At 39.3% G+C, this 12,873-nt stretch overlaps 1 protein-coding gene across 1 annotated transcript; it reads right to left on the bottom strand.

Annotated features, from left to right (window-relative positions):
* Positions 1-2,237: 2,237 nt before the first annotated feature.
* Positions 2,238-12,632, bottom strand: LOC146632903 (uncharacterized). The gene is made up of 14 exons (XM_085353616.1): positions 12,574-12,632; positions 12,104-12,266; positions 11,743-11,935; positions 11,018-11,089; positions 10,657-10,728; positions 10,189-10,260; positions 9,268-9,373; positions 8,623-8,693; positions 6,514-8,542; positions 6,391-6,428; positions 6,150-6,306; positions 6,040-6,090; positions 3,797-3,895; positions 2,238-2,504 (listed from the first exon to the last, which is right to left on the bottom strand). Exons 2-14 carry the CDS (start codon positions 12,169-12,171, stop codon positions 2,269-2,271), a joined length of 3,264 nt encoding a protein of 1,087 aa, XP_085209742.1. The 5' UTR covers positions 12,172-12,266; positions 12,574-12,632; the 3' UTR covers positions 2,238-2,268.
* Positions 12,633-12,873: the final 241 nt, after the last annotated feature.

The raw sequence follows: 12,873 nt of genomic DNA, 5'->3' as shown, positions 1-12,873 counted from the left end.
ACAAGGCCAAAGTTCAGCAGCACTGCAGAGCGCGCCGGCTGTGGAGGCTGTGTTTGTGTAACGGAGGAAGAAAGCAGAGCAAAATCTTCTTCCTCCTCTCACATTATGACAGGATGTACAAAAGGATGCATGTGACTGACCATCATCATCGCTCGCCATCAATCATGTGATTTTTGTCTTTCACATTTACCTGCAAGATCTACTTTCACAGTGTTATTTATTTTGGACAGTTGTTGTATCCACATGCTGTTCAGTCCTTTGTTTCCTGCTGTGTCTCCTGCTCCAGCGCCGCATGCTCGTGTTTGTGTTTGTAGCTGGAAACTCTTTAAACGCTCAGACTCACACTTTATACATGTGTGACGTCACAGCCATGGATTTTCATAAATGTGATCATTTCGGGTGTACAACTCCGGCTGTGAGCAAAGAGGCTCCACCCACTTGTAGTTTGTGAGCCGCGAGACGTTTGGCATACAGGTGTGGTAGCCTTAAAGCTCATACGATACGCTACGATAAAACGAGTCTATCGGTGAGTTAAAAGATGATGTTGGCAGTGAGGCAGAGTTCCTCTTGTGATGCTGAAAATGGAGATAACAGGACCGTTTAAGTAAAAGAAGCAGTAGCTCACTGTAAATGTGACAGTCCTGCATTTACAGGGTTACAGGTAAAAGACACGTTATCAAATGAATCTACTTAAAGGACCAAAATATGTTTCCTGTGTTTTTTACTCAAATATGCTGTTTTTAGATGTTACTGCTGCATTGACGTTGTCGTTACGTCTTTATTGATTATATATTTATAATAATGATGTAACAACATTTGGTGGAAACCCAAACCAACAAGCTCTTGTGTTTAAAGAGTTTAAAGTCACTGCCACAAACAAAGTTGATGTTTTGTCGTAGTTATGCCTGCATGTATTTATTTGCTATTCTTCTCACACCAGTCAGCAGTTTCATTGACAGTAGTTTAAACTGGTACATGCTCACTCGCTTTGCTAGCAGATATTTTGCTCACAGGAGTTCATTCCATGGATGCTGGTCACTACTTTGCTGCTTGCGCCTTCCTGTTTGCAGCTTGGAGAATCTGTTTGTGTGTCGGTGCTTGTTTCTGGCAGCTGCTGCAGTCCAGGCTGGTGCCAATGAATGGATCATCAATAAATAAAAATACAAATAGAAAAGCAGAGAAGGAATTAAACTGACACTTATTTTTTAAACCGTATGAAGGCGTAACATCCTTGTGCTGTGTAACATCCCTAATGAATGCATCTACGCAGTATCACCCAGCACTATATTTAAGGAAATCTGTGTATTCGGTGTCCTGTAGTTTCATAGAGATAAAGTACAGCATATACTCTGCCACAGAAAATAAATATGAACAATTTTCCTCCTGGACATCCGGTTAAACTCAGAGTTGAGTCCCTAAAAGGTTACTGTGTGACCATCGTCCCCACAATGTCAGCAAAACAAGTAAAATCATACACACACTCTCTCAGTTCTGAGCTCATGCATGGCTGATTCATGGCTTATTCCCCCGAGTGTGTGGGGGGGGGGGGGGGGGGCAAACATGACTCGGAGGGGGATGGGTAGGCCTGGTTTTAACCCGGTACTGAAGCATCTGAAAGGACTTTAATAATTCATATGTTCTGTGTTCTTCCTCTCTCTCTCTCTCTCTCTCACACACACACACACATACTGGTAAAGGTGAATTGGAAGGACAATTTTTTCAAACAAGATTTTTGCAACACTAAACGGACCCCCCTTTCCGCTTGTGCTAGATAGATGAAGTGCATCTTTAAAAATCCCATTTGAGTTGTACAACACAAATCTCACTTCAAAATTGTGAAAAACACACCAGAACTCAAAATATAAGAACCTGACAACATGGTGTAATAAGAGGACAACACTAATTAGGTAACTTGGCTCCTCCCCCTGACATGAACAGTAATTGTCAGGGCTAACTTTATTAACAGGACAAAGGCCATACACATACACAAACATGTATTTTGTGTGTATTAAAAGGGCAACAGGTGAATAAAAGGAACAAATTGAGTGCATTTTACAAAAACAGGATTGTTTTGTTAACAGAAATGAAAATAACTGGCAATATAAAATTATATGTCCTCTTAGATCAGATGCACTAAAACAGTGTCAACAAAATGAATTTACCAATCTTCTAATAGTAAAATTCTAAAATAAATAAATGAGAAACCAAAACATACAAAATATCTTTTGTAACTCCTCCAAGAAGTACTTTGGAGTTATGTAGACTCCTCTACATAGGATTTTCTTTTTTCTTCAACGACACGCCCCGATTCCTCACAAAATCTCTGATGTTTTGAATAGAACGACCAGCCAGAGCAGGATCTTCTGCAGTTTTGCATTGCTGGCATTCGATAATAGTGGCCAGTTTTCCTTTTTTGATATGTTCGCCAAAATACTTCATTATCGCAGCAACCTCCGTGGGAGACCAAGGATGCTTTTTGACCCTCCTTGCATTTTCCAGAGAAGCTAGAAGCAGAAAAAAATAAATGTAAACAAACTACTTTTTAAACAATTTTTAAATTAAAGGGGACGTATTATGCTCAATTGTGTGAGTTGACATGGTTGTAGGATGCAAAAATATAATGGCGATAATCGGCTTCCTTCAAATAAGCCGAAGAATTGAGTTCTGCACACACTAGTTTTACAGCCCTGCTAAGAACAGTTAGTGTTTAGTCTACACAGCCCAAAGACGGCCTTTGCATTGTCCACGAGGACAGGTGCTGAGGCTGTGATTATGCTGGATTGTGCAAAATACACTACCTGGGACCTAAAAGAGCTCCTTTTTTAGTTGTTGAAAACCTACACTTAAGGAGTCGGGAGGCAATTCATAACCAAATATACATACAAAAGCAACAAAAAAAAGTGGGTTTTGCATAATATGTCCCCTTTAAGGTGAATTTGTTGTAACAGTGTTTCTTTGGTATAAATCCTGTAATGCTGACTGTTTAAATACTTATTACAATGGATGAATACATTTATTTAAATGTAAAATTCTGAAAGGTAGCCCACATTAAGTCAGAATTCCAATAAATAGCTATGGCAAATCACTATGGATGGAGAGCATTTTATTCCACACACCGTTATACAACAAAAAACATGTATAGCATGATATTGTAATAATTTGAAATGTATAACATATACTCAAACATTTCATATATAACTGTCTGACTCAAATGTTTATTTAAAAACAAGGGTGGACCCTGCCTGACCATGAGGTGGGCCTTCAGGTTTTTTCAGTGAACATAATTTTCTTCAAGACGTTCAGGTTACAGCCCACAATTAGCCAAACCAGCCCAAATTTTCCAATATTATCCAGATTCTGCCTATGGGAATAAGATGATGTTCAGAGTATGGAGATAATGTAGAAGCCCAATGGTTGAGGAATCCTCAAAATTAAAAACCCAAATCATAATATGTTCTCATTGCTTTGTTTATTAATTGTTTTGGTGCATTGCTGTTTTGAAAATGATAAGTATTTAAATGTATTACAGATTAAAACAGGCATAGGGAAAGTAATTTAAACATTTATCCCATTACTTAATACAAGGTATTGTTCCACATTGAATGTGATTTATGTTTTACCTTACCAAGTAGGTTAATATAATTGTCTAACCAAGTTGTAGAATTATGGTACGGTCCCTGGCAGAAAGATGAGCATAGTCACCATACTGGCTTGGGTGGTGTGGATAACTGGGTTCAAAAATGCATGAAGTTTACATTTGTGCTTAAGTGACTTTTGTATGCATGTCACCATTTACCAGATTGTTCATTTGTTTTCTTCTTACTGCTTGGCTTCATCTCCTTGTTTAGTATTCTGTTGGGTTCAATGACCTTACCCGCTCCATTTTTACTTTGTGCTGAAAAACAAAACAAAACAGTAAGCATATATTTGTTGTATTAAATCTCTTATAATGTAATGTCAAATGCTCCTGAATGTGGTCAAGCAACTAATGGACCTTGAAATCTTGAATATGGTTTCTAAGATAAATCCAGAGTCGCAACTATGACTTTTAGTTTAAGGTGACACATGTGAATGTGGAATATGGCTAGAGCTATTACAGCTGATATTAAAAGATACAAGGCTGAATTTTTCTCCAAACAAGACTCCGGTGTAGTGATGGGATTTCCGGCTCTTTTTAGAGATCCGGCTCTCTCGGCTCGGCTCACTAAAAAGAGCCGGCTCTTTCGGCTCCCGAACCGGCTCTTCAGGTTATTTTGTTGCTTTCATTCATTTATTATTAACAACAATATAAAATTATGCACAAAATGAATTACTAATGTTTAAAAACGTGTTTTCTATGTATATATGTTCATTATATAAATCTGCTTTTATTTATTCACTCCACATAAAATTTAAAAAATAAATTATAAAATACAAAAACCTACCATTTACAATTTAACTTTTAAAATTTAAACTTTAAATTTAAAAATACCAAGTGCCCAGTGCTCAGCTCAGTGGGTAGACACACTGGCAGCTTCACTTATATCACACTTAATTCACTGTGTTTTATCTTCCCATCGCACTGATGAGTGGACAGTTTTCAGGTGCCCGTGCACCGGCTCTATATGATATCCTTTTCTTGCAGACTCTACACTCTGCCTATGTATTGTCAGTAAAATTTAAATGGTTCTAGATTTTGCTTCTTTTCTTGGTGTCACTCATTTTCTTTACTCCACCTTTCTAATGTGACGACATTGTCTCTTGTTGTTGCTCCCGGCTCTCTTTCTCTCTCTCTCCCTGCTGCTCTTTTCGTGTGCTACTGCTGTTGCGAGTGTAACTACCGCCCCTAGCTCCTCCCTCTGCTCAGAGGCGGGAGGGGTGCAAACGCAAGGCTCTGTTTGCGCCCCTCCCGTCTCTACTCAGCGCAAACACAAGGCTGACGTGCAGCGAAAAAAGTGAGAGAGAGGGCAAGAGAAAGTAAAAAAAAAAAATCCACGGCTCCCAATAAGGAGCCGGCTCGCATCGTTCACTTCAAAGAACCAGCTCTAAGAGCCATTTCGTTCGCGAACGACCCATCACTACTCCGGTGACTGGTCAACTTTCCACTCACCACTGATTTACTGTAGAAAGAGGATGAGAGCGTAGAGGGAATACTTCAGAAGCGCAAACCAGGTAAATAAAGAGTAGTAGATCAGCCCTCCACACACCAACTATTTTCATCTCTCTTGATTAATCTCATCTCCTGTCTCCTGCAGGGCAGCTTCCTTTCTAACATCCTTCAACAAACCTTCCTCACTGTCCCTTGTTTGCACATGCCCAACACAACCTCAACCTGGCCAATGTAGAACAATGTAGACATTTTTTCCAACATGTGCAGTCCCAATGATATTGTTCTTCCTAATCCTATCCATTCTCTCCACCCTCAAAAAGAATCCCAGCATCTTTGCTTTCCCCAAACTCACCTCCAAGAACTGCAATCTATTAAGAACTCTGCTGCCCCCTTACTCTACTGCACTCACTCTAGAGACTATATCACCACATCCTAAAAAGAACATTACTGGCTGCACACTGACTATAGTATTGAGTGCAAACTCCTAATCAACTTTTAAGCCTTCAACAACCTCGCCCCCGCCACCCTGAGGGATTGTCTTTACTGTCACTCTCCCACAACACTGCTAACACTAACCTCCTTACCCCCATCATCAAAATCATAAATCTGAGGGTACAATCCTTTGCCACTGCTAATTGCACCCTCTGGAACTTCCTCTGCTCATTAGATTCTCTCTAGAACTTTAAATCACAGCTCAAAATCACCTGTTCAAAACTAGCATTTCCTACCTGACCATCCTCCAAAACTGACCTTTCTATTCTGTTGAGCTGGTCTTTAGAAAGATCCTTGACTTTCTTTAAATTACCATTTGGACAAAGGTAACAATCACTGGAAAAATGATAGTAATGAATTATCTTTTTTTTTTTTACATAAAGATAGCAAAGATAGCAAAAGTGTCTAGGAAGTAGTTACAAAGGTAAGAGCTTCAATAAATGATGACAAACACATACCTGGAGGTTCCTTGACAACTTTCTTCATCATTCTAGAATCTGTAATAAAGTCTATTAGTCATGTGATTTCATAAATTGAACAAAGTTGAGACTAATCACATTGTACTTACCAATCTGTGGATATACAAGATTTCCTTCATTGACCTCACGCTCCGCTCCGACCTCCTCACGCTCCGCTCCGACCTCCTCACGCTCCGCTCCGACCTCCTCACGCTCCGCTCCGACCTCCTCACGCTCCGCTCCGACCTCCTCACGCTCCGCTCCGACCTCCTCACGCTCCGCTCCGACCTCCTCACGCTCCGCTCCGACCTCCTCACGCTCCGCTCCGACCTCCTCACGCTCCGCTCCGACCTCACTTTCTTCACTTGAATCTGTCAACTGTAGGTTATCTAACAAAATAAAAGATTGTCTTAATGAATTATAAGGTTATAGTGCAGGAAACGTGTATAATTCTTAACCTTAACACCACTTTACCTTCGATTTCAATCTCTTCAAGTGTTTTGCCTTGAAGGCTTTTGAGAGACCCTTTCTCCATGGCAATCAGTAGTTTGGATATTTTGGCAAGCTGGGTAGTAGCCTCTGGAAGTCTATAATATTCGCGATGAACACGAATATCATGACCTAGGAAGTTGGCAACTTGGTCTAACTCGTGATTCTTGAGGTTTAAGATCTGAGACAAAGTTGCGACATGTTTGCGCAACTGCGTTGAACGTAGGTGTTCAGGGTTTTCAGCCCCACATTCAGTCGCATAAATCCTCAAACAGTCCTGTCCTCTGTAGGGAGTCAGACAATGAGGTCTGGCAAACAGGAATATGTTTTCTGCCAGAACACCACAGTCTTGTCTTTTCTCTGTCAGCCGTGTTATGGCATTCACCATGTCTGGTGAAAGTAGCACTGCAACCTTGCGTCCTCGTTTACCCCTCAATTCTACACGACTGAAGTGTTGACAAAGGTAAAGTTCAAATTTTGTCAGTCCAATTGCAACATCCTTGTGCAGGGTACTAGTGTCTCTCTCCTGGAAGCCATTCAGTGTCATCTTTGAAATTTCTCCCCCTCTTCTCCTGTTAAATAGTATTACATTTGCCATGGTAGCTTTACAAAGTTCACTGTATGATTTTGGTGAACTATGCTCTTCCAAGTCCTTCAGTGCTTGTTCTGTAGTCTTCTCCAGATGTCTATGAAGACGCTGAACATCTTCTGTGAAAGGAAGTGTGGAAGGCTTGTTGAAGTGCCGCTCGTTTAGTGTGGTTAATGCAGTATGGGAGATGAGTTCTGACCACTTTGTAGCATAAAGGGTTTTGAAACTCTGGGTTGACTTTATCAGTGCACTGTCTTCTGCCATCAGTGCTCTGCAATGTATAATATCACAGACTTTCTGCAGTGAGTGTCCCAACTTTAAAGCAAGGCTTGGAGTCGAGTAGCAGTTCTTTTCTTCATCATACCCACACACCTTCTTAACAGCTTTGATAACCACATTGAAATTTGCAGGTCTTACAGCATCCTCAAAAGTGTGTATTGAGCATTCTTTCCGAAGTGTGAGCAGAAGTCTTCCACATTCTCGGAGTGTCTGGCGAATGTAGTCAAATTTGGTGGGATCTTTCCCATGTTTGTTAAAGAATGATTGAGCAAGCTGAAGAATAGAGAAGTCACTTCGCACAGTAGAAGTTATTTCATCATCTTTCATGACAGCTAATATCTTCCAAACACCGGGGGAAACTTGCTGACACAGAGCTGACTCACTCATACAGGCCAGGGACAAGACCTTTTTTCGTCCCCCCTCTGAATTGGCCTCCACTGGTTTTGAAGAACATTTACGAACATGTCTCCAAAGATCTCTTTTAAGATATAATGCCTCGCAATAAATGCAGTGAATATAGTCTTTTCCTTTGTAGGGTTTTTTTGATGTGCGTCTGGTTTTTAATGATCCAATCCCACTTGCGATGACCTCCGAGTTATGTCTGTGGTTTCCTTTGTTTCGCAGCTTAGAAAGCATTTTCAAACGGTCTTTGGACTTCTTGGGAAGACTTAAAACTCGAGCAACATCTGCATGTGATTTCTCATGAGTTTTTAAATGACGTGTAAACTTTGTCTGTAGTTTTCCACAAATGTAGCAGTATGTTTTGTTTCTTAGTGAGGAGGATGTTTTTAAGGAATCTTCAGCCGTAGTATTAGAGTCATCAACAATGCCTTCAGCATCAGACTTTTCTGCTGTGGCAATAACCCCTGATACGTCGAGCTGTCTTGTGCCAATTCCATCTTCAGATATTGATTCGGCATCTTCTGAAATTCTTTGTCCTACTCTCTCTAAAAAACTTTCTAGGCGAGGTCTTTTCGTTTTGCAAGCAGATTGACTGCTGGAGATCTCAGAGTTCTGTACTTGTTTGCAACTTATATTTAAAGGCTCTGATTTGTTGTCCCATGAGCTGTCTGAGTCAGCTATAGAATCTGGCACATATTCCTCTTCTGATGAAGCCCCCTCACTTGAACTATCTTCACTAAAGACCTAATAACAATCAAAAACACAAAGTAAGACTTTGTTTACCTTACATATTTTACTGAGAAGAATTCTGCAAAAACACTTACCTCTGGAAGAGGTTCAGTGAGGTTCACCTTGTGGCTAACATAACATCTTTTGTGCCAGGACTGGTAGCAAACTAGACAGAGAAAAATTAAGTTAATAAAAGAAAGGTAGTTAAAGCCGCTTTCCCCAATTTAAAAAAACAGGCTAGATGGAAGCATAAACACAGTCAAGAAGGCTCCCCCCTCCCATTGGATATTATCCATAGGCCACACCCCCTGGTGTGCTTTGCTGCTAAACAGGCCAGTGCATAGTGTGGTGGAGCCATGTTAATGTAGAATTTAAGGAGTCAGGAAAGACTGTTCTATCGTTTTTCTGGACTGAGCCATGTTATTGGCTGATGGTTTTAGACAAATGCAACAGAACCACTTCATTTTTTTTCTTTAATCTCCAAACAACATTTATAGCTATGCTTTGTTAAAATGTTGTTATGAACATGAAAAAAAAATATGTTAAGCTAACTTGTTTTTGCAAATTGGGTATAGCAGCTTTAATAATGACATGGTAAGTAAATATGTAAAAAGTGCAGATGTAAAAGGTTCATTATGAACATATATCATATTTACTTATGGATTAGTTTTTATAGTGTTCCTTATGGATCATATTTAAGATATTCTAATGTACCCAACCTTCCATAATTAAATAATTACCTTCACATCTCACACCACTCCATTTCAGAGGCGAAAAAGGTCCTCCACATGCAAAACATTTTTCTAAACTTGACATTTCGTCAGGGACTAGATCATGATCGCAGTCCTGTTTGGTAAAAAAAAAACAAAAAAAAAAAACAGTGTAATCAAAAACAAAATTCATACTTTTGTGATGTAAAATATCACAACCAAATAGTTGTTTTGGTTCCTCTTTAAAAAGGAGTTAAGGACGGAAGAAAAAAAAAAAAACAGGTTCAAGTGTTACTAAAACTATTAAATCAATTTTTGTAACTTTTGCAATGCAAAATTTAAAGGGAAAAATACCTGCTGTATATAGATCAATTTTCAAAACAATTTGTTCTTCTAGGTTTTATATTATGGTATATATTACAAAACCACAATGAAAAGAAAATTCATTGTGGACCCACAACACCCAAAAAAGATTAGACTTACAATTTGTTCTTTCTGAAATGAGAAGATGTGTCCAAAGTTTTGACTGGGAGTGTAAAAAAGTATAATTAAATCATGAAGTCATGAATCCATCAAGACATAACGGATGGCCTTTACACAACAATGTTACATAAATGTGCTTAGCATTAACAGGAAAGAGTTTAGCGATTGTTTCGGTTGTATTTACATGCTCCTTCCTATAGTAAGCTTCATTCTTGCTCCTTGATCAGCTGAAATTCAAATATGCGATCTAACTACATCAGAGTTCATTTCAACCAAGCCGAGAACTACGTCTTTATGCAAACCAGATTTAGGGTTGGGGTTTCATACTTCTTGTTTCAAATCTCAGTCCTCCTAATGCGTGCATCTTACTTGGTCAAGATAACCAAGGACCCACATACCTCAATACTGCCTAATAACTAGCACCTCAGTCTACAACTAAAACAATCTGACACTGAAACTCCAATTTACCTTTGTTGCGTCGTTAGGAGAGGAACTGGCTGCATTCTCATCCACAGCCTGAGATGGCACCATGTTGGATTTCTAAAGAAGAAGCGTGAATAATGAATGGCAGTCTTTGGGTCTAGCCAAGATGAATACAGTCCTCCTAATGTCTGGACCTGTCCAGTTGAGTATTACACAGGACCCGTGTGTGTATGCACAATTGCCAGAGTAACTCTCATTGATCTGAATTCATTTCTAAACTCAGTCCTCCTAATGTCTGGACCTGTCCAGTTGAGTAATACACAGGACCCGTGTGTGTGGGCGCACTTGTAGGTAGAACTCAGTTGTTTATACTTCCTGTTTCAAATCTCAGTCCTCCTAATGCGTGCATCTTACTTGGTCAAGATAACCAAGGACCCACATACCTCAATACTGCCTAATAACTAGCACCTCAGTCTACAACTAAAACAATCTGACACTGAAACTCCAATTTACCTTTGTTGCGTCGTTAGGAGAGGAACTGGCTGCATTCTCATCCACAGCCTGAGATGGCACCATGTTGGATTTCTAAGGAAGAAGCGTGAATAATGAATGGCAGTCTTTGGGTCTAGCCAAGATGAATACAGTCCTCCTAATGTCTGGACCTGTCCAGTTGAGTAATACACAGGACCCGTGTGTGTGGGCGCACTTGTAGGTAGAACTCAGTTGTTTATACTTCCTGTTTCAAATCTCAGTCCTCCTAATGCGTGCATCTTACTTGGTCAAGATAACCAAGGACCCACATACCTCAATACTGCCTAATAACTAGCACCTCAGTCTACAACTAAAACAATCTGACACTGAAACTCCAATTTACCTTTGTTGTGTCGTTAGGAGAGGAACTGGCTGCATTCTCATCCACAGCCTGAGATGGCACCATGTTGGATTTCTAAAGAAGAAGCGTGAATAATGAATGGCAGTCTTTGGGTCTAGCCAAGATGAATACAGTCCTCCTAATGTCTGGACCTGTCCAGTTGAGTATTACACAGGACCCGTGTGTGTATGCACAATTGCCAGAGTAACTCTCATTGATCTGAATTCATTTCTAAACTCAGTCCTCCTAATGTCTGGACCTGTCCAGTTGAGTAATACACAGGACCCGTGTGTGTGGGCGCACTTGTAGGTAGAACTCAGTTGTTTATACTTCCTGTTTCAAATCTCAGTCCTCCTAATGCGTGCATCTTACTTGGTCAAGATAACCAAGGACCCACATACCTCAATACTGCCTAATAACTAGCACCTCAGTCTACAACTAAAACAATCTGACACTGAAACTCCAATTTACCTTTGTTGCGTCGTTAGGAGAGGAACTGGCTGCAATCTCATCCACAGCCTGAGATGCCACCATGTTGGATTTCTAAGGAAGAAGCATGAATAATGAATGGCAGTCTTTGGGTCTAGCCAAGATGAATACAGTCCTCCTAATGTCTGGACCTGTCCAGTTGAGTATTACACAGGACCCGTGTGTGTATGCATACTTTTCAGTATAGCCTTTATTCATTTAATACTATTTATACTTATACTGTACTATTTACATTATACCTTGCTTCTCCATGGCCAGTTGGAATCACCATAGTTATAGGTGATTTCTTCTCCTGGACCAATATCTTTGATTGCAAACAAACAGAGATGGGGCCTTCCATCCACTCTGGTAACTGTCATTTTACTGTTTGGATTCACATTATCGTCATTTACAAGTCTGCCAAGTGAGCCGTCCTCTCTGGTAGCATCAACACTAAAACAAAAAGTATACAATAACAATTACACTCTGTAAAGAAAGTCATTAAGTATATTAGGTTGTAGAACGTCTGAATAACATTTTAATATTCAATTCAAAATATTATTTGAATATTATAATTTGTAAACCTCATGTATTTTATCCTTTATCAAAGCAGTTACATACCATAACTGTTTTCCATTGAACTTGAAATCAAATATGAAAACCTTGAGTGCATCATGGTAAAGTTTCATTCGGTTTTCTTGTTCCTCTTTAGTTATGATTTGTCCTCTGTACTCAAAAAGAAAATCTCCCTTTTGAAATGACCGACAGCTGAACACACCGCGACCTAAAGACACACATCAAAAACAAATTGGGCAATAAACTATAAACCATTTAATTAAAATCCTTCTTGTTTTTAAATATGTTTTTTATTTGATTATATTGTATTATTTATTTTGGAACATGTAACATGTTCATAATTCCTTGGGGAAAGACAAGGAAAAAATAGAAATATAATAATAATAATAATAAAACAAGTATAATTATATTCGTGATTATTAATTTTCTCATGCATGGTATGCTACAAAAAAACTACAAAAAACATAAAAATTTCTATTTTGAGAAGCTGACTGCATTCTTTGGAATCAACTCACCTTTAAATGAATCAATATACCTCACATCAAATCCTGCCTTGTCTTCACCTAAGGAGCAGTAATACCTAGCATTTTGTATGGGATTTATTTTAGCTCTCCGTGGCCTTGTTGCCGCCATCCCCTGCAAAGATCAGGTATTAATGACTTTAGAAATAACACATTATACTACAAAATGTATGTAGACATAGAAATAAACAGATCGAAAAATCTATTTATGTTGGGGAGAGCTCCCCTAAAGGTTCCAAATATCTGTGTTCCTCCTATCTTGTATCACTGTGTGTCAGAGGCTGCATGCCCTAC

This window comes from Diplotaxodon limnothrissa, linkage group LG5 (assembly GCF_057381915.1).
Source record: "Diplotaxodon limnothrissa isolate DT_005_m linkage group LG5, D_limnothrissa_male_GT1.1, whole genome shotgun sequence".
Taxonomy (NCBI): Eukaryota; Metazoa; Chordata; class Actinopteri; order Cichliformes; family Cichlidae; genus Diplotaxodon; species Diplotaxodon limnothrissa.
Note: the sequence above shows the minus strand (reverse complement) of the source record. Positions and strands in the feature narration are given on the sequence as shown.